Source organism: Arachis hypogaea, chromosome 17 (genome assembly GCF_003086295.3).
Source record: "Arachis hypogaea cultivar Tifrunner chromosome 17, arahy.Tifrunner.gnm2.J5K5, whole genome shotgun sequence".
Lineage (NCBI taxonomy): Eukaryota > Viridiplantae > Streptophyta > Magnoliopsida > Fabales > Fabaceae > Arachis > Arachis hypogaea.
The window spans coordinates 25,633,088-25,656,158 of record NC_092052.1 but is presented as its reverse complement, the minus strand read 5'-3'; the positions used below and the strand labels follow the sequence as shown (position 1 = coordinate 25,656,158).

General features: G+C 34.1%; 1 protein-coding gene across 2 annotated transcripts; it reads left to right on the top strand.

The window, feature by feature from the left end:
* Positions 1-12,941: 12,941 nt before the first annotated feature.
* Positions 12,942-22,851, top strand: LOC112765933 (uncharacterized). 2 transcript variants are annotated; one of them, XM_025811804.3, is made up of 22 exons: positions 12,942-13,132; positions 13,266-13,309; positions 13,477-13,540; positions 13,781-13,892; positions 13,986-14,053; positions 14,139-14,236; positions 14,547-14,718; positions 15,157-15,376; positions 16,044-16,170; positions 16,720-16,829; positions 16,956-17,048; positions 17,155-17,283; positions 17,432-17,565; positions 17,985-18,074; positions 18,590-18,675; positions 19,067-19,250; positions 19,345-19,416; positions 19,694-19,733; positions 20,505-20,752; positions 21,452-21,629; positions 22,124-22,338; positions 22,417-22,851. In XM_025811804.3, the coding sequence occupies exons 1-22, from the start codon at positions 13,070-13,072 to the stop codon at positions 22,711-22,713; spliced, it is 2,844 nt and encodes a 947-aa protein (XP_025667589.1). In that variant the 5' UTR covers positions 12,942-13,069; the 3' UTR covers positions 22,714-22,851. The 2 variants fall into 2 exon arrangements, with proteins under 2 accessions (XP_025667589.1, XP_025667588.1); XM_025811803.3 differs by having other exon boundaries at positions 16,953-17,048.
* Positions 22,852-23,071: the final 220 nt, after the last annotated feature.

Here is a 23,071-nt window from a genome sequence, read left to right as displayed (position 1 = left end):
TGGCCAATCACAAGCTTAGACGTTAGGCCACGATCAATCTTCAACCTTCATCACATCGGTCAACTCCTTGCTCCCATAACATTCGAGAAATAGAAAGAGTAACTCTTCTTTTCGGTTTATTTCAGCATTCATTTTTCCTGTAATGCAGGTGGTGTGTAGAATACTTGGAAAAGAAACAATTTTTAGCGTCGATTATATATATGAAAAATAATTTGTTATGAAAAATAATTACCATTACTTTATGTGTGGCAGGCCATCAAATATGTTGAAAAGTATCGATTATGTATATTACCATTCTCTAACCTCATGTTTACATGATTTGAGAGTGATGTCTCCCATAGGAGCCAAAGTTGAAAGTTCGTATCTTATTTGTGTTAGGCTATTATTTTATGTTAGAAAAAGTGGAGGACAAAAAAAAAAGTGACCCAAATCCATCAAAACAGCGAATGCTTCATGTAGCATGGTGGTAACGCAGTGATTACAGTGGAATGTCAAATGTGGCAAAGGGCTCAAAATCATGATAGCAAGATTGTCACATTTTTAATCACTTGATTGAACGAAGTGAAAATAATATTAATGATAACGATAATGATGGTAATGTGGTATGAACAAAGGTATGAAAAGTGGGGACAATTTGTTTTGGTTAGGCCACTGGTCTGCTAGATGACCCACATCTTAATGAAATCAATCAATATATAATATACTCTATCTAGGCCGTTAATAAGGGAAATCAATATAAATAAATAAATAATAAATTAATTATGAATGAAAAAGTTAAAAATTTAACATTTATAATAAAAAAAATAAAAATATTTAAGAGACAAATTAAAATACTTATCTTAAAGATTTTAGTTTTGGATAGAGCCAACGGGTTAAAAATTAAATTGGACTTTACTAGGCCCAAACTTAAGGCTTACTTAACAAATTCAGCATCATTTCAGTTCAGCCATTGAAAGTGAGAGACACGGATAAAAGAAGAGAAGAGAGTAAGGAGTTCCAAGTTTACTATTTATCACTACATTTAATTCTGTACAACTTTCAAATCATAGCTCCAATTGACGACCCGTTTGCAGTCGCGCATTCATCTCGGCTCTCTCTTCGATTCTATCTAAATATTGTGGTAAGAAACTTCGAAATCCTTGCCCCGTTTTTCTTTTTCTCTTCTAAATTCGCATTGAGTATGAGATGTTGAAAAAATTGTGATTTTGATGTTTAGAGAGAGCTTTATCTTGAGTTCTAGCGGGGTTTTAACCCAAGGTTACATGAAATAAAGTAGGAGAACTCTTTTCTTTTATTTTTTTCTAGGGGTATACGCGGATCGGATCGGATCGGATATGATATCCGCATTTTTTAGTGCTAGATCGGATATCGGATATATCCGCATAATTAAACCTTCTATTTTGTGAAAATCTAGACTAACAATAGTTCTCTTTATCAAATTTGGCGCCATTGCCGGGGAGTTGTAATGGTGCTTGTTATTGGCTATTGTAAATATGTTAATATGTAAATAGTTGGTTTTGATTGATTGCTTGTTTTTGCTAAGTTTTAAGAGTTTCTTTTATTTGTTCTTATTACCTTTGGTTCCTATTTTCTTTTTATCCTATGAATTCTCACCCATGGCATTGTGAGTTTTGTGCTATTGTGCTATAGGAATTTAGGAATTTCAAATGCTTGTCACATGGATGGAATTAAAGGAATTCACAACAAGATTTGGGTGTACAAGTTTTGGAATCTCAAAAGCCTTGGAGAATGCAAGCTTGGGTGAAATTTCAAGGAGGTTTGATGAGAGCTCTCCATAAGTCCAACTTAAGGACAATAAACCAAAGTGCTAGGTGGGAGACACCCACCATGGTAACATTGCTCCAACTCTTCTCTTTGATTAATAAGTTGCCTTAATTACATTTTTATTTGTTTTAGCTAGCTTAGGATTAGTTTAATTTTGAATTTAGTAGGTTGGTTTTGGTATGGATCATGATTTTGTGATGTTTTGAATGTTTTGGGGTTGATATGTTGATATGCTAAGGCTTGGGCCCTTAATTTTGAAAGAAATTTTTTTTGTGAAACAGGGCATCTATGCGCGCGCACCAAGCTGTGCGTGCGCACAAAACTACATTTATCGCCAACTGTGCGAGCACACAAGTCTGTGCGTCCGCACACCCCATGAAATGCCCTCTAATGGGAGCGCTCGCACAATCTGTGCGCGCGCACCTCCCTCTACTTTGAGACCTGTGCGTGCGCACTGCTGTGTGCGTACGCACGCGTCCCCCTTTGGCGCTCTTTGTGCGGCCGCACAGACGTGTGCGTCCGCACGCTAAGTTGTAGCCCCTCTGGTGGGAGCGCTGGTTCAGCCTGTGTGCATGCACACCCATCCCTTTTCGTGCCTGTGCGTGCGCACGGAACCTTGTGCACACGCACACATGATCCTTGTTGAAAAAAAAAAAGAGTTTTCTGTGCGTGAGCACACACTGGTGCGAACGCACACCTCTTACATCCCCTTCTGTCCAGAGCACTCGCACACCTTGTGCGAGCGCACACCTTCCCTATTCCGCCTTGTGTGCGTACGCACACATACCTGTGCGTACGCACGCCTCTGTTTTTTTCTCACTTTACTTCTTTTCTTCTCTTCTCTCTACTTCTTCTCTTCTTTTCCCCTCCACCCTTCTCTTTTCTCTCTTTTGCCCCATTTTCTACTTATTCTTGTTAGTTTTCATTGCATCTCATTTTTTGTTTTGGTGATTATATTTGTTTTGCTTTAGTTGTATGTTAATTAAATAAATTGTAAGTGTCTTGTTGCTTAATATCCAAGTACCTAGTGGGTTTGATAACTCATGTTTTGACCGTACCACTAGGACAAATTATATAAGTGCATTGAACTAGGTGATTTGAGTTGAAATTACTTGTTCATCATGATTTTCATATCAAATTCATCACATGTCCGGTACTTGTTCCTTGTTAATGCTTTGCATTTGTTTGAGTGACTTCACTTGATTCTTATCAAGTCTATCACTTGTTGTAACAAGTACCTTCACCATGTGACTTTTTCCTTATATTTCATGATGAATAAGGAGTTTTCTCTTTATTAATGGATTGGTTATTGTTTATTGTGCTATTCTATACCAACTTGGCGCTTTCACTTGCACAATTTCAATAACCAATATCAAATACTCACTTCACTTTTGCGGTTACCTAGGGTTGCTTGTGCCTTAAGTTTTACTTATGCTTTACTTGCAACGTAGGTAACTCAATTGAGGAACATATGCTATTACTTTTTGTTTGTGTGGATACCGCTCTACCCAGCCAATGTGTATATTCTAAAGTGTACGCATACTTGGAATACACACATGGCTCATCTTTTCATCATACCACACAACTATGCAAGCTTCCTCAATTAGATGCTTATTTACTTTCTCCTTTACCCTTTTTGTGCTACTTGCCCTATGATTCCTGATTATACTTTATTCATTCTTTTTTAGGATGAGACATGAAGGCAAAGAGCCGGGAAAGAAGGAGAAACCAAGGATGGAGATGCCGAGCAAGCGGTGGACTTGGCTATTTCCACACAACCCAAACCCCCGTATCCGCCAGCCGAAGGTGGAGGAACGTAAAGCTTCATTCCCCCCGGATTGTGTTCGTGCATGGAGGACCGTGCAACACTTAAGTGTGGGGGAGGATTCATCCGTCTGGGGCGTAAACTTTCTTTTTCGAACACTTTACACTTTATTTTTGTTTCTTTTTATTAGGTTTTTTGTATAAATTTGGAGTGTTTTTAACTGTTGCATTGCATTATCTTCTAGTATATATATCTTAGCTTATGCATAGTTTATTTCTAGTTATTTCATGTTGCATTTTTGCATCTTTTCCTTAGTATATACTCTATAAATAGAAGTTGTGATTGGATGTCGTGAATAGTATAGCACCTAGTTCAATTTTGTCCTAATTGTTCATGTTAATTTTTGCAATGTTGAGAATTAGGAATAGAACTAGAAAAAAAAGTTTTTTTTGATAAAATTGCATCCATCACGTCATACATACATATAGGAAATAATTTTGGTGAAAAACAACAAGGATTTTCCAAGAATTTTGTTTTTAGAGCATTCTATAGAATTGATTTGGAAAATTATTTTTTAAACTTGCTTGAATGAATTTTTGTGGAACATAGAAGAGAGAAGAACAAAACAACTTTGTGAGTTGTTGAGCCTTAATGAATGGTTACACATTCTAACCACTAATTTTGTTCATTGTGTTATATCTCTTCTATGATTGTAATCTTAGTTTTGCTTGATTCTTTTTTTTCCAATATTTGATGTCTTGAATGCATTTAGCATGATTGAGGTCATTTTTGATATCAAACTCACTCACCCATATAGCCTTACCCTTGTATCTACCCTTGTTAACCCCTTTTGAGCTTTTTAATCCCCTTTGTTCTAATTGTTAGCACATCACAACCCTAAGCAGAAAACCATGAATAACCTTGAATTGCATCTTTGATTAGTTTAGGTTGAAATGTGTGTGTCATTTAAGTGTGGGGAAAATTTTGGAAAATATTGGTAGAGAAAAAATGTTGTTGTGGGTATTCATTAAAAATTTGGAAAAAATGGGTGCACATTCATGTATCAATTTGCTTTAACCATATGCATTTGTCATAGAAAAAAAATGTAAGAAAAATATAGTAATAAGATGGGAAAAAGGTCTCCCTAAAAAGGAAAAAAGAAAATGAAATGAATAAATAAGAAATGCATATGTGGACTTGGATGAAAAAGATGCATGAATGTGTATAAAAAGGGAATGGGAAGTTAGATTGCATAGTTTGTAATTTGGTTGATATAGGTTGAGTGAGATACTTGAGCTAATCAAAGATCCAATTCTTTAGTCCACTTAGCCATATCTATCCCACCTTAACCCTAGCCCCATTACAACCCTAAAAAGACCTCATGATACTTGCATTCATGCATTACATGATTGTTGATTGTTAGATGAAAAGCAAATCCTTGAAAGCATGATTAGAGGAGACTTGAGTGATTAAACCTTAAACACCGAGCGTTGAGAGTGTATATACACCTAGTGAGGGTTCGATCAGTCAATTCTATGTTTCTACCTTTCTTATCATGCATTCTTGCAAGTTGCTTCTTTTTGATGAGTTGAATCAATTCTTTAGATTTTGATTGCATTGAGTTATTTCTTTGCCTAGCCCTATATGTCTATACACTTGCTTGGAATTTGATTGTTGCTTTCACCAAATCAATAGGACATTATATATAGATAGATATATGGATATATATAGTATATACATACGTGCATGCATATAGATAATTTGTATTGAATAAGTTGCTTGCCTCTTTTATCCTTCTCTTTTGTATGTGTTTAGCATGAGGACATGTTATTGCTTAAGTATGGGGGAATTGATGAATCCATATTTGATGATATATTTTGGCTATAATTGGATGGATTTCATCACATAAACTCACACTTATTCACCAAAATAGCATACTTGTGTGTTTGATCCCTAATTGAGCCTAAATGTGAAAACATGTATTTTTGTGCTTAAATTGAGCAATTTAATCTCACTTTTATTCCATTCGATGCCGTGATATATTTGTTGAGTGATTTCAGGTCCTAGAGGCAAGAATGAGTTGGTAGAAGTGGAAGAAATCATGCAAAAAGGGAGAAAACATGAAGAAAACAAAGGAGAAGTACACAGCCATGCGTGCGCACAAGTATGTGTGCGTACGCACAAGGAGGAAATTAGCATGCGTGCATACGCACAACCCTCTATGCGTACACACAGGAGAAAATTCAGCGAAGTGTGCGGACGCACACACCTGTGCGGCCGCACAGGTCCCAGCACGTGACTCACTTAATGGAAATCGTTGGGGCGATTTCTGGGCCTCCAGAGCCCAGTTTTTGGACCTTCTGAAGCTGATTCTTCCTATATTAAGCAAGACCTCACTCCATTTGAAAATGGGGGGGGGGGGAGCAATTAGGGCTAGTTTTGCATCATGTAGTTTATTTTCTAGAGAGAAAAGCTCCCCCTTCTCTCTAGAACCTAGGGTTTCTAGTTTAATTTCCTTGTAATTGCTATTTTTGATTCTTGTATATAGTTTCTTCTACCTTTCTTTACTTTATTGTCTTAATCTCTTTAGTTTATCATGTTAATTTCTCATTTTGTTGCTTTTTATGCTTATGAACACTCTTGTCACTTTAATTTACATTCAATACAATTTTATGTTTCATGTCATTTATTGCTTTATTGAGTTGCTATCTTTATTTTTCTTGCTTAGTAGTTGTAGCATTTATTATTTTACCATGCTTTCTTTACATTCCCACCAAGTGTTTGACAAAATGCTTGGTTGGATTTTTATTTAGTTTTTCTCACTCTTGGTTGGAAAATTGTGTGGTTTGGGTGAACTTGAGTGGTGGATGTCCATTCCACATTGTGTGAGGGTTGTTAATTAATTTGGTCTCCCTTGACTCTATGTGACTCCTTAGTGTTGACTTAGGACTTAGGGATTGAGATTAATTATGCTTAGTTGACTTATCCTCGATGTAGGGTTGACTAATTGGGATTAATTCACACACAATTACCATGTTTGTGGTCCACAACTAGGATAGCAAACTCTAATTACCCAATCCTTGCCAAGAGCACTTTTTAGCATTTAATTTCCCTTTTATTGCTTTAATTGCTTTGACTTTTGATTTCTTGCATGCTTATTTAATTTCTTGCCATTTTAATTCCTTGCTCTCTCTTGCATTCACAACCCTCATGCTCTTTTCTCATAGCCAATAATAGACACTTAATTGCAATTCCTAGGGAGAACGATCCGAGGTTGAATTACTCTTGATCTCGGTTATTTTGTATTGAATTTATTATTTGATCTTGAGAATTCATTGTTAGTCTAGACTATACTTTCAATGATGGAATTCTAGTTTGTGAAAATCTAGACTAACAATAGTTCTCTTTATCAGTCATGAGGTAAATTGGAGTTTGGTTTAGCTTTGGTTGTGAAATGGGAAGAATGAGAATTTGTGAACTTTTGGTAAAACTAAAATTTTGATGAACTTCAATGAATCATATCTTAAGTTACCGTGCTTGAAATTCAATGCATTTTATATCAAATGAAAGATAATTGAACAAACTTTAAAATGGTTGAAATTTTGTGGAAATCCGAATTTGGTAGAAGAAGATATGATTGTTGAAAGTTTGGTGTCAAAATCTGAATTCAGCAATGTTGCAGAATTTTGTGATTTCTGGTTTGTGTGCGCACGCACAGCCTTGTGCGCACGCACACCCCTGTGAGTTTTTGAACCTGTGTGCACGCACAGCCTTGTGCGTACAGACACACAGGGGAAGGCTTGCTGTTGAGAGCACTAGCACGACCTGTGCGCACACATAACCAACTAAGTTTTATAACCTGTGCGTACGCACACGTTGGAAGGTGCATTCTGTTGAGGGCGTTCGCACGCCTTGTGCGAGCGAACAGAATTGTAAAATTTTACACTTGTGCGTATGCACACCTCTATACGTACACAAACTTTTTGAAAATCTCCTTGGGCATGTGCACGCACACCCCTGTGCATACGCACATGCCTTGTTTTTCAACTAAAACTTTGTTTTTAACTATTTCACCTTCCCAACAAGCTTGTAAACCTCTATGACGCCTATTTAAGAATTTTTGCCTTATTTTTAAATTGTTAAAACATAGAGAAAATCTTGGGTAGAATTATTTGGTATTTATTTGAAAGTTAGAGAATGGAGGCTTAGGTTTCTGATGTACTAAGGATGGCTTTGGTGGAGTGAGAAGGAAGAATGGCATATGAATTGAGAAACTGATGAACTAACGAGTTCGGAATGGAAATATTGAATTGGCAGTGGTTGAGATGAGTCGAGGACTCAAAATGAAATGATGGATCCATGATATACTGAAAAATATTTTTCTGAAAACCATTGAAGTACTATTTTCTGCTGAGATTGTTGAGACGCTATGCGCCCGGCAGGGATGGTGGTTGGATCCCGCCTGTCAAGATAGCGGCGGCGGCGTAAGGGTGGTGGTTCATCCCACTTGCGTTGAGATGTGAGGTCCGTGGCAAGAGTTTTCTGCTCGCATCCCTTCGGATCACTAGAGTGTGTAGGCACAAAATCCTGGACGGTGTTTCGAGCACCATATCTCGGGGGTTCCCAATCATGATTCTGAAGGGTGACATCTCTATGGAGATGTGTCGGGTTGGCAGTTGAACCGACAATGTGATATCACAGCCAGTAGGACATGCATTCATCATATGCATTTTCTATCTGTTTGTATGCTTTGCCGATTTGAAATTGCTTGCCTAATTGTATAACATGCTTAATTGCCTATTTGAATTACTTGATATATATGCCTATACTTGTGTTTTACTTGCATTGTAATTAATTGTGTTTTCAATTGGGATTGAGGAGGCTCGGAAAGCGGTGGCGATGGGATCGCATGGAGGATAGGTTGGTGAAGGCTGTGGGATAGCGTTGAATTGTTAGATTAGAAAATCCTTTAAGATAGACTACCCCTTTTATTATGTTAAGGTTTTAAGTTATGTTTTACTATTTTAGTTATCCTTTAAGATGAATCTTGTGATGGATATCAAGTTCTAGGATTGCCTCTGGCGTCCTGGAGTCTTATATCTTACATCACTGGGCACTGTTACCGTACTGAGAACCTCCGGTTCTCATACCATATTCAGTTGTTGTTTTTCAGATGCAAGTCGCAACTCACCTCGGTGAGTTGTTTCGATGGTGACAGAGTGGAGGATCCTGGATATGTTTTGGAGTCTTTTGCTTCTTTTTGTTTAGTTCTCTCATCTTTTGTATTTACTTTTACCTAGAGGCTTGCTTTGAGAGAAAAACTTGTTAAGTTATTTTTAAACTTTCAGATTTCTGTATTGTCTGTATATATCTAGTCGGCTTAAACTCCGCGAGCTGTGACTAGATCTTCATACTATTATACTCTTATGTTTTGTTATATTATATATATATCTTGTGCGTTAAGTTTATAGCTTCTTGAGCACGTTTTGCGCTTTTCAAATCCTGTTTTTGAGCTATATCCTTCATCGGGCTTCTAGACTATATTAATTCTTTCTATATATTATATGTATGAGTTTAGAACTGTCGTAACCTTTGATTAACATTTGCTTTACGACGCGAGGTAAGGCTTAGGGTAATTAGGGTGTTACACCTTCTATCGGAAATATTACTCTAACATCTTTGTAGTTTTTAACTCAATTCAGTGCATCGAGATATGACTCATCTGATGTTGGTGGCTCTTCTAATGCATCCCCTTAAGCTCTGATATATTCTAGTCCAAATTCTCAATATTAAAATTTTGCCAATCCTTGTGGATTAGATGCTATCGGCCTCAATGATTGATGAAGTTGAAAATCGTAGGCAAGATAGTATTTAACACTAGCAGTGAAAAGATGATGAGATATTGATCAATGCATAGTTGAATGTTTTAACTAACCCTATAGTTGGTACCGACCAAAAGGGAGAAACATTTTGGAATTGAATCCACAAATATTGTGTGAATTTGGCACTGACATGAAAAGAGGAACAGTTGCATGTATAAAATGATAGTATAAGATTAACAAGATAGTTACACAATTTGCTGGTTGCTACGATCAAACTAGTCAAAAAATATAAGGAGTGGTTCGAACGCTGATAATATAAAGGACTTGGTCTATAAAATTTATTCCACAAATTATGGTAAAAAAATCACTTTTGAAAGGCATTGAAATATGTTTTGTTTGGAACAAAAATGAAGAAGCCAACTACCAACATAAAGTGGAGGCCCAAAGAAAACCAAAGTCAATTCAACTAGAGCATACCATTATCAATCAAATTCAGAAACACTGTTGGCTAATAAAACTAGTGTGGACTCTCTCATTCGCCCACAAGGATCAAAGAAGAATAAGAAAAATGGTTAAGAAAAAGCATAAATTTCTGAAGATCTTAGCAAAAAAAAATATTAGTTGTTAAGAAAATATCTCTCATGTAGAATATTAAGAATGTTAGGAAAAATGAATTAATGGATAAGGAAAAGAAAAGAGAAGAGGAGAGAGAACATAGAGAAAAGATTATAACAATCAAAGAAAAGGAGTTATAAATTTAAGTGGCGATGAAGGAACAAGAATTACAAACTTAGAGGTATATTAAAGAAATTGAGATAAATGCAAAGAAAATAAAAGTGAAAAGGATGGTCATAATGAGTGAAAAACGATGAATTTTTTCATGAAATTACATGTGAGAAAATAATTAATAAGTGTTTACTTAATAGTTTTTTGTATTCATAGAGTTAAATAGTTTGTTTTACTTTCATAATGTATTACCATATGTGATGTACTTTGTTTTATTCCATTTTGGGATGTAGTATATTTTATTCATTTGTGATGTAACTTTTAAAATTAGTCAATATTATTATGTGTTATTGTTTATGAAAGTAACCGTTGCAAAACTAACTATTTTTTAGTTGTTACAAATTAACCGTTTCAAAATTAGACAAGAAAAAACTAGCCGTTATAAAATAGATGTTGCAAAACTAGCCATTGAGAAGTAGCTACTTATTGCGGATACACTTATAAATATCAATTATCAAGCATTTACAATCACAAACTCCACTTCAAACTTAATTTTTTACTTCAAAGGAATACTAAATATTATATTTCAACAAATAGCTAGAAATTTTGATGATATGTTTAATGAGACTTTGTATGGTAAAAGAAGAAGAAGGAATAACACTCATGGATAATTAGATTAATGAGTATTTGTTTGATGATCAGAAGAAGACATCGATAAAAGTTCTTTTCCAACTCCTCGTAGATGGATCAACAAAGATCGAGAAGCAGGACATTATCGCCTTTTTCAAATATTACTTTACAGATGAACCGGTGTATAATGCTGACATTTTTCGACGGAGATTTTGAATGAGAAGACACATGTTCCTTTGAATAGTAGATGCCCTCTTAAATATTTATTCATATTTTCAACAAAAGGTCGATGCTACTCGCAGAAGAGACTTGTCATCATTGCAAAAATGCACTGTTGCGATATGGATGTTAGCATATGACGTAGCAGCTGATACTGTTGATGATTATGTGCACACAGGCGAGAGCACCACAATTGAATGCTTGGAAAAATTTGTTGAAGGTTTCATTTCAGTGTTCGAGGATGAATACTTGCGAAAACCAAATTCAAATGATGCACAATGCCTGCTACAAATGGTGCGGACTCGTGGCTTTCCTAGCATGTTGGATAGCATCGACTGCATGCATTGGCATTGGAAAAATTGTCCAAAGGTGTGGAAAGGTATGTACATAAGTGTTTATCGTGGGGTTGCAACTATAGTACTTGAGGTTGTAGTATCTTCAAATCTTTGGATATAGCATGCATTATTTGGAGTTTCTAGTTCAAATACGATATCAACGTGTTAGATAATTTGTCAGTGTTTGATGATATTCTAAATGATCGTGCTCCGAAGGTAAATTACACTATCAATGGTAATAATTATACTATAAGATACTATTTAGTAGATCATATTTATTCTGAATAGACCACATTTGTCAAATCGATCAATATTAAAGCCACAAGGAGAGAAACACAAGTTATTTGCATAATACCAAGAAGGACCAAAAAAATGTGGAACGAACATTCAGAGTGTTACAAGCACGCTTTACAATTATATTTGGAAAAAGAAGAAGCTTGCAAACACAATGAGAACTTGTATTATATTGCATAATGTGATTGTTGAGAACGAAAAAGACACTTATAAGAAAAATTTTGCTCAAGACCTAGAGTAAGACCTAGAGTATGACGATGCCGAAAATGGCTTATCACAACCTCAATTGGGAGAGAAAGATTTTGCACCATACCATCACTTTTTCAAAAGAAATGTCTAACTTTGAAATAGGCAGCAATATTGACAATTGAAAGAGGAATTGATTGAACACATATGGCAATTTCACAATAAGCATAAAGGATATTGTATTCTTTTTCCTTCACTAAAATTTTTTTTCCATTAAATTTTTCTTTAGTAAGGTTTTAACGAGGCATAATTCTTAAAGCTGCGTTTGTTTCTGCGAACAGGACAAAACAAGACACTGAGAACAAGACATAAAAGAAGAAAGACACAAAATTTTGTGTTCTTGTATCCTGTTTGGTAATAAATTAGAACAAATTATGAAAATCTAATTTATTCTCATTTTTTTCATCCAAAAAATTTTAGAAAAAAATTATAATAATAAAAAATATAATTATAAAAAATTAACAAGAATAATAAAAAAATAAAAAATAAGTTGTATCCCTTGTTAGTGTCTTTGTGTCCTTCTTGTCAGGATGGACACAAAATACACTAATTCAGTGTCCTTTGACACATTGTCTCTGTCCATATCTCTTTTATCAAATACGATTTTATGTTTTTATATTCCTGTCTCAGTGTCCTGTCTTTGAAAACAAACGAAGCCCACTAGTCATTCAAGGGAGAGTGTACAATATGGATGACCGTTGACCATCAACTATTCCTCCAATTAAGTTTACTTAGATGGTACAAAACTTTAATATAGACGATGCTATCTTTCCAAAATTTGAAAAAGAAAATTTTTGTATGAGTATAAACAGACGCAGAGACATATGATAGACCATCAATAACAATTCTTTGTTCCTCTATATTATCTATATATAAATTATTTTTTTCTCTCTCTGTCATACAATACTAATATATATAAATTATTTTTATTATATTAAAATATTAATTATGATGAATATTAATACTAGTATTTTCTATTTATATTTTTTTATTTTTTATTTATTATATCTTCGTTAGTTATTTATTTCGCAACAAAACATTATTAAAATTTTTTAATTTCAACTATTCACAAATTTCTTATTAAGAATGTAAATAATAATTTTTGAGGCTAAAATTCTTAGTTTACTCGTTTATGAATCATAACAAGTTGGTACTTCTATAATAGCATGTTGACATGTTTACGTTGGGACTTGGGACAGAAATACATGATGCGCATTCCGTGATCTTCCTTCCACAAATCTTCTTCAATGGAGTCCTCCAGCTCCCCCAAGGTTGAACCTGATGCCGACGACGATGTTTCAGAGGAAGTGGTATTCTCTTTCTCCTTCACCACTGAATCGAAATACTTATTTCTTAATTAATCGGTGGGTTCCTTATTGCGTGCGATAATGGTATTAGGGGTAGTGCTAATTTTACTTCCTCCTTCTTCAAATGTCAATGCAGTTTGAGCATTTTGATGATTTCACTATAGCTTCTTCATGGGAAAGGTTTGTTTATTTTTCGAGCCCTCTCGTTCAAATTTGCATGAAATCTCAATTACAAGAACACTTTATAGCATTACTGTAAGAGAAATGGTTCTTTGTGTTGAAATGATGTTACTCTACTGTCATGATAACATTATTCTTTTATGTTACTTAATAAATTTATTTTGTAGGTTCATTTCTAAAATTGAGGCAATTTGTCGTCTCTGGATGGCTGATGGTCCTAATAATTTATTGGTATGCTTTTTTAATTTCAAGTTTCAGGACTTGAATTTAAGAATTAACTTTCTTTTTAAATAAATTATATGTTTGATTTGGATTATCTCGTGGTAAATACAGTTTGTTTAGTTGCTGCTAGTATGAATATTGAAATCTTTCATAGTCAGTTCTAAGATATTATCAGTTTAATATACCAAGTGTGTTTTCCTATTCTTTACATTTCTATTAATGGAACTTTGCTGTTTTCTTTGATTCTAGGAAAAAGGTGCAATTCCCTTGGAGAATTCCAAAAACTCATACAAGATCAAATCTGAACTGCAGTATGACGTGAAAAGTTATTGCATGGAGTACTATTTTGAAACCAAAACTGGTGCTAATTTTGACTATCTTTTTTGTTTGCAAATGTTTGGTTGGTTTTGAGAACTTGTTTTTGTTTATTTGTTTTGCCTTCTGGGTGATGCAGGAAAATCTTTTGACTGGAATTCTACTTTTCATGACCTGCAGTTATGTTTTGGTGTAAAGGAATTTTTGGTATGGTTTAACACTCTGTCTAGTTTTTCATTGAAAGATTAATGTTTTCACTGAGGAATTGCTTGCTTGTCTTGCATATCACTAGCTCATTGCTCCTCAAAGTGCAAGTGGTGTAGTTCTTGATGCACCAGAGGCTAGCAAGCTGTTGAGTGCTGTTGCAATTGCTCTGTCAAATAGTTCAAGGTAATATGTATTCCTTGTTTTGTAACGTTTGATGAATTGTGGGATTCACGTTAACATGTGGGCACTGGTAGCATTGACACATTGATATATCGTTTTATGTCAAATTGAAAATGGTGACCGAGTAATACTACTTGTTAACTTTAAAGCTTGGGTCCATGCCTCTTTATTCTCAGTGGAGAGTTTAATCTATTGTTGGATGAAGTATGCTATGCTTTATCTGATTTGAATTAAAAGATGTTAAAATAACAGGTTTATTGAAGTCTTGATAACTAAAGCAAAGTTGTAGTTTATTATAACATTAGTTATGTAGTTTATGGCCAGCATTTGTTCCAGTTCATGATCCTTCACGGAAAGCATATATTGGCATTCAGAACACTGGTACTGCATTTACTAGAAGATTTGAAGCAGATCGAATTGGTAGTCAAGTTCCACTGAGTCTCATGCATTTGGAGGGGCTGTATCAGTTGTTTGTATCTAAGTTTGTGAGTTCCTGCTCCAAGTTGTTTAATTTAAAATTTGATTCTTCTTGAATTTCATGATGATGCATTAAATACAATTTTAATTTGATATCCCCTGTGTGAGTTCACTGTGTTTTTCTTCTATAATTTTCTCTCTTTAAACTAATAGATGTATTTATTGCGCCGAAAGATTAATGTTTTTACTTTTGTATTTTTCATGAAAGAATTGTTAGTCTTAACTGAACTTTTGAAAGAAAGTATTCATGTCATATATTCTTTTTGTTTTCCCTTTTATTTTCCACCATAGTTTTTCCCAACAGAATGGATTCTTTGAACAAAATCACTTTCTACCTGTGATATATGCTTACAGTCAAAAGTTCTATGCAGAACTGTCTTCTACTAAGCTCAGTGCTGTCATTTAAACTTTCTCCCCTAGTAATTACTTTCTTTTTGATATTAAAGGCCTACTGCACAGACGATCTCGATAAACATCTTATCAAAGTCGAATTTGCAATGAAGCTGACTTACAGAACGCTTCCCTACGATGATGACAATATCAAAGATATTGATGTTCAAAATACAAAATCTGGCAAAAATCTCACTGGTGAGTCCTCGAATGAGAGACTGTGGGATGATGATTGTTCTTGGAGTGAGTGGTATTCTTCTGAAGATCCTGTTAAAGGTAAATCCTATGAATAAAAATGTTGTACATAGACATAGTTCAAGGTTATCAAATTGGATGCTTTGTTAAATAGAACAAGTTTTAGGACTCAACCATTCTTTTATATATTTGTCACACAGTATATGGGAGCCCAAGTCTGGTGTGTTATAATTTGGAAATAATTGGTGATAGCAAGTAAGGGCTGATTTACGTACCTGACAAAAGAATTTTAGATCCATCGAGTGGTTTTATCTCTCTTCAGCAGAATATTCTTCTTGACTTTATTCCTTTCCATTGAATTGTAATTGTTACAAGAAAGGGACAAGCAAACACACATGCATCAATTTAAATTTTGAAGTCTTTATTTAACTAATTAACTCATATTTACTTTGTTTTTCTACATGTGTAGTTAGTTAGGAGACAAAAATGGTGTGGAGATTTTCATGGATATGTTTGATGTGTAAATTTACACATGGAGCTCCACCTTGAATTTTCCACCCCAAGCAAATGCATCCCTAGGGAGAACCTTTCCCCAATATCTTTTGCATTTATTTATCTATTTAGAGTAAATTGTTTCGTGATTCTACATTTTGGTTTTTAATTCTTAAAAGCTCTCTAAGCTTCATTTTTTCCATTAATCTCTCAAATGTGAATTGTTTTCCATTTAATTTATGCATATAACATGCAGGTTTTGAACTGATAGCAATATGGTCAGAGAAAACAGTTGAAAGTTCTATGAAAATGGAAGAAGTGGAAAATGCTTCACCTCATGAAGCTGAGAAGTGGTTCATCTCTCCAAGTTTTGCTCCATATCTGTAAACATCTTTATTGGAATATGAACAATAATTCATGATAGTGAATAGGTTGCTTATGAACATTGCCGCCAAGAAAATTAAATATACAAAACAATAACCAGATATGGCATATGGTTCTGATCATTGACCAATCTTGAACTTAAGAAAATCACACATACGATTGACCAGAATTTTTTTTCCCTCGCCATATCAAACTAAATGTTCACAACACTTATAATGTATGGCTAGGTTCTAGTTCCATGCCATTCATTATGGGTTTTCGTTGTATTTAAGGTTTATGCAAGTCACCATACTTCTACTTAATTATCCTGTTTTGAGAATATTTCCTATGTTCCTAGCACAACTGCAAGATTTTTTATCTTTAATTTTTTTTTTGGAAAAAAAAAATCCACGATTTTATGGTAGTTACAATACATGGATATCATTTGCTATTCATTTTTCATGCCATTGCTACAGATATTCATGATTGAATGCTTATTAGTTTCTTTTGTTTCATAAATAGGTATTGGTAGTTAATTTTCTATTGTTATATTCTGTTGAAACTTATAGACTTGAATATTCCCATGGGAATCAATTTGGATTTGCATCTGCGTTGCATCTTCTGGTTGATGCATTCGAGATGTCCTTTGAGGCCCAATTTCTAGAAGATTTTGTTTCAGGTTTGAATTTGTTTTGGTGTATTTATTGGTATATTTGACATATTAATGTATGCTTGTATTAAGTAGTTATTAATGCTATTAATCATCGGTATATGGTTCAACATTTTCTCCTCTTGCTTGTAGCAGCTGAAAGCCCAGGTCCTGATAATTTGAAATCCTCAATGGTTATACCTCCACCAACAGTTAGAGATCGTGTGCTCAAAGAACTGTTTGACGAAGGTACATAGCCCTGCTCCTTCCAATGGAATCATTACTCCAGTACTCTAAGCTCATTGTGAGTCATTTCTTTGTTTTTCTGTAACTGTTACTCATGTATTGTTTTCAGGTGTACAGCTTATTGATTCTGCTTATGATGAACATAAGACCCCTCAAGCTATAAAAGGCGCACCTCTTGAAACTCTTTTTGCACAATTTTGTTTGCATTCTCTTTGGGTTGGCAATTGCCATATACGTGGTATGTGCCACATAGGGTTTATTTGTTGCGTAATCCTTAGAGAAGAAAGAATTATTGGTCGCTAATGCGGAATTGATTTTCTTAGGTATCTTGCAGTTGTATGTAGTGTACTTTAATTTGTATGACCCACTTTTGGTTTGTATTTCAGCTATTGCTGCCCTTTGGATAGAGTTTGTTCAAGAGGTGAGGTGGTGTTGGGAAGAGTCTCAACTATTACCCAGGATGCCAGTAAATGGTTCAATTGATCTTTCAACTTGTTTGATTAACCAGAAACTTCATATGGTAATTTTTCATTTTTTGGGTAAATTTTATTTTACTTTTAAAGGATATTTGGTAAAATATACTCCCAGAATTGAAACTTTTTGTTTAATGCTAATTCTTGTTTTGCAGAACATAGCTTTCTGTTTCCTTCAGGTTGTTCAGTTTAATTGTAGTGCTTTTTTTTCCCCATAGACGATTATATATTTACTTGTAAGAAAGAAATTATTTATTTACTCCTTGTGTGGTCTATTTGTTTGAGTTATCGGTTTTGTTATAATAATTAATTCCAGTGAAGCTTGACATAATTTTGATATTACTCATCCCTAGTTTTTCCCTTGGTGAAGTTTTAATATCAAAGTAGAAATGCTTTATTGGTCTTTTAAGATCACGTTGATTGATATGTCTAAGATGGCTAATGACTTCCCCACTTTTTTATTTAGCTTGCAGTATGCATTAAGAAGAAGCGTGAATGGAATGAAGATCATCGGGAATGTATGGGAAGTGAAGATCAAATAGACGATATGACTGAGGTCACAAAGTTTTCATTTCCTCATGTTTGTAGTTTTTAGAGTAACAATCATGCAAACTCTCAAGTTATGTTGTAAACTAATTTTAGATAGCTAAGTTGAGTGCTCAGACTAGAGTGAACCTAGACCAGCATAAACTAAAGAAACCTAGGTAAATTTATACAAGGTTATTATTTTAGTGAAAATATGTTCTCTCCAGCATCAAAACAATGTATTTTACAAAAAGCATTGTTAATTAGAACTTTCGAAAGTTTAAGATCTTGACATCTTGCTTAAGTAACTTTGATTATTAGTCTTGTGATGTTTGATTCGCTATTTTTTCTAGGATTCTAATTGTAGTCCATGTTATAACTACTTTTCATTATTTGTTCTTACAAGCTTATGATTTGACTATACTTAAGCTCGATGGGTGTGGGTAGACTTGGAAGTTTGACAACCTTGCATTGTATTAACTTTCTTCAAAAACACAAAATATATCTTTTCATTGTGAATGTAACTTGATATTTGATGAATTGCAGGAGGAAAGTGCAGTTGGGGATGACACATCTAGTATGCAGACACAGAATGAGGATTTTTCTGGGAAGTTTACAGGTGAACCCAGAAGGTGTGCTTGAATGGTTATTTTCACCAAATCTAGTTGCTAGCACATTTCTACCTTCATTCTGAAGATTTTCTTCGGTCATAATATCTTCTGTGCATATTTTAAGCTCTAGCAGATTTAAGATTTCCATGTGATATTGGTATATTTATTTAGCATGTTACCTTGAGTTTTACACTTCTGATATAGATTCATTTCTTCAAATGTTTTTGTAGGAGAATATGTGCACTACTTCTATTTGTTTCTTTTTCATGTAGCCTTTGCATGTGGAATGTCTACGTTTGATCATGTATTAGTACCTCAAGTTACAAATTAATTTTACGTACATAATATCCTTGCAAGTATTTATTTACTAGCATATCTGCTGTGTAACATGTTTGGTTCATGATGCCTGCAGCTTTCCAACCTCTCGTGATTTACATTATTCTGATACAGCATCCACAGTTGGTCAATATCCTGTAAAGGACAACCTCTTAAATGGTGAAAAATCTTCAGATCAAACCAGGAGAGGTTCAGCTGGTGTCATTGATTCTATGATGCTTCTCAAGTCATATCAAAGAATGCATGCCCCATACACTCAGGTTTCTCCTATATCCACGCACTATATGCTGCCTAATATTACTTTCCTAGTTTTTGAAGAATATCATGCTTTGGAGGTTGTCTATTATGCTACAGGAAGCACCACTTATGACAGAAGACATGTATGAGGAGCGTCTTCAAGCTCTAGAAGCTTCTAATGGTTCATTTGTAAGTTTAAACTCATGCAGTACCTATAGTAATGGTTGACTACAAAAGCTTTGAACACACAGGCTTATCAGAGGCTTAATATTTGAGACAGTAGCTGGATACAAGATACATTCAAAATGTCAAATTGACCAATGTTATAGTGGAATAGTTTCACAAATATAGTTGCTAAGTTTTCAACTTGAGTTAATCCATTTACACTGAAAGCTAATCTGTTAATAATCTATTATTTACCATTGCCTGTTATTCTTTTTATTATTTATTTATTTACATATTGCAGAATTATTTTGCTCAACTGGAAAGAGTTATATTAACTTCAGGTAATAGAATAAGGATTAGACTTATGTGTAAATTAGGACCGATTAGTGGCTCGAACCTAGATATAACTGACATGTGATGACTTTTACTATCTTGTAAGCCACTTGCTTCTTGGAGTGAAATCACTAGGGCATAGTTCCATAATAATGTCTTTCCTTAGTTATTTATCATCTCACAAGTTTCCTTTCCTTGAGGAAATATTGTGAACGCTGTAAGTGGACTATGAGATATCAAGCTAATTTAAATGTGCACACAGTATCAATGAGTTATTATAGTTTGACATTAGAATTGTTGTACTTTAACCATTAAATTTCTTAATGGAATGGGATTTTTGTCAATCTCATTTTTAATCACTCGTATTATGCTGACATGCACTACCAAAGTTTAGAAAAATTCAATGTTTGCAAGTACTTAATCAAATAATTTATGGCTGATTATATTATCAGAAGTATATCGTATGTTAAATTTTATATGACAAATTGATGAGCTGCAAAATGATTTTGTGATAATAAAAAGTTTATAGTCATCTACACAATGAAAGTGAAGAACACAAAAGTGGTATTTTTGTGTTGAAAGATTTCTGTGAATTTCAATGTAAATAAAATATTTTTAACAACTATTATTATATTCTTTCTTTCTCTCTTCCTATTTGGTTATAAATTGACTGGATCTCGAAATACATGTCTCCAGGGAGATTTTTTAGTAATGCATGCCACAATTCTACAGTGTAGTACATGTGACTTACAAATAATTTGCTTTGCTGATTTTAATAGACATGGCAGCATTTAAAGCAGCAAATCCTGATGCCATTTTTGAAGATTTTATTCGGTGGCATTCACCTGCCGATTGGTTAGAGGACCCTATGTTTGAGAAATCAAAAGATAATTGGCCTCCAAGAGGACATCTTTCAAAGAGAATGTCTGAAAGTGACAACTTATGGAGAGAACTTTGGGACAGGGCACATGCTCTTGCTGCTTCAGAGAAGAAACCGCTTTTTGATCCAAATAGAGAAGGAGAAAAAGTAAGATCCGTTTCTTGTCTGCTTTTCCTCTTGAGAAACAAGTAGTAATACTAATTAGACTAGCATAGTTGTTATTACTTGTTTTTTCATAGTCACATGAACTATTCTTCCCAAAAGCTTAAGCTGTTGAGTACAGGCACACTGATGGTTTTATATCTAATACCCATATTGGTAGACAGTTCAACCATTGAAAATCTGTAACCATTTTTCATTTTACTCCATCATTGATTTAAGGATTGGATCTTAATAATACTAGTCTGCTTCCAACAGGGAGATTAGGAGAATTGTATTAGCTTGGACTAAATGCATTTGCATGAAGTAAAATTAGATTTGCTTAAGAAATTATGATATCTAGAATACTATGACCAATTTGGTTGTATGCATCATGCTGCTCATGCAAACATCGTTCTTGAATGTCCTATCAAGGTTGAAGACTGATGGTATAGTAGATTTTTCCTTCTATAATTTTTTTTTACTTTATTTTATAAATGGTTTTAGTAGATTGTAAATGACATTAATATTTTGCTACTACATAATGGTATGAAAAAGGGAAAAAGATATTTTAACAAGTATTTGGGTTGCTTTTAGATGAGCTTTTCCAGTTTATAGTTCTCTCTCTCTCTCTCTCTATATATATATATATATATATTGAAAAACAAAACAAAGTTTGTAGTTATTAGTTTGTCCTTAAATTTTTAGGTTATTCATTATCTGGAAACTTTAAGACCACATCAATTGCTTGCGCAAATGGTATGTACTGCCTTCCTAGCAGCGGCCGACACATTGAATAAGACCAGTTATGGAGAATTGAAACAGATGGAGACTAAGATGCAACAACTTTACCTCACCATGGCACCTGCTTTGAAGCCATTAGAAGGTCTGTTCATTTGTTTTATTCTGCTAAAAATAATAATCTATACAATATATAAAAGTATTCCCATTTGTAACCTTTTTTTGTTGTCTCCTAACTCTATTGAATTTACCTTTTTCAAGTTCAGGTATAGTTTTTATGAGATATAAATGTATAAACATGTTAAAAGGAAAAAATTACTGCCACTAAGATGTTACCACTAGCCTACTACAACCGATATTTATGTATTACCTTAATTGCACACTTGGCCTGTATATTTATGTACATTGCATTCTGCATCATTAAAATGTGACTTCCAATTCTTATGTTAAATTTAAGTAATATTAATATATGCTTTTTATGAAAAAGTAGTTTTACTCTTTAATGTTATATTATTTTTAATTACATTACTCATTAAAATTAAAAATGCGACTAGATTGGCACTGCAGTACTTGTCAAGTCGCTAGCAGCAGCAGTATATTATTCAACTAATCAACTTAGTTCATTTGTTTTTTCCACAGCAAATCGCTTATCTGCTGATAGCGAGACCATTGAAGACCTAAAACGACTGTGTGTTGTTTTCGGTCATGTTGAGAATTTACTATCTGTTGCAACTTCTCTTCATCGCAAACTTGTACAAGCACCACGCCTTGCTGTCGAAATCTTCAGAGATTTCTACAGTTTCTACATTCCAAGAATGGGTACAGGCTTGGAAGAAGACTACTCCAACAAAAAGGTGAAATTACGCTATGCCCCGTACTCTTTCTCTTCCTCAGCATGGACTAACAATTACTCATCTATCCCTTTTGTTTAGGAATTCGACAAGAAACAAATAGTTTGGAACAATGAGAGAGAAGTTGTGTCAAGTATGTTTGTTCCACCCACGGCAAATCAATCTTGGAGAAAGGTGTTCAGCATGGGCAATCTTCTCAATGGTCATGAACCAATGGTGAGGGAGATTATTTTTTCACTTCATGATGGAGTGAGTAATAATCACTATGCAGCTCCTAATGCTAGTGTTTCTGAACAAGAAATTGATACATATAGAATGTATATTTGTGGAACGTCTAATGATCTTCGTGTATCACTCTCTGTTGTCTCATGCGATTAATTTTATTGGAAAATTTTCGTAGTGACTCCCAAACCGGGATAAAAGACGAGGATTACATTAGGTAGTTGATAGTCAATATATAAATTTTATTTAATCTTTTATGATATATTAATGAAATTCAGAATTTGATGTCTATAACCCTCTTAGTGGAATAAAAATCCTCCACCCTTCGAAGCGAAATCAAGCAAAAGGGTTACAGGAATTATCAATATCAAAACGTGAAAAAACCTTTTATAATGAGAAAATTAGGAAAGTGAGAGTGTAATCATTATTGATTTGTATATGTGTGGTTTTTATTATTTTGATGAGTAAATAGTCAAATTAGTCTCTTGAAAGATCACTCGTTCTACAAATTGGT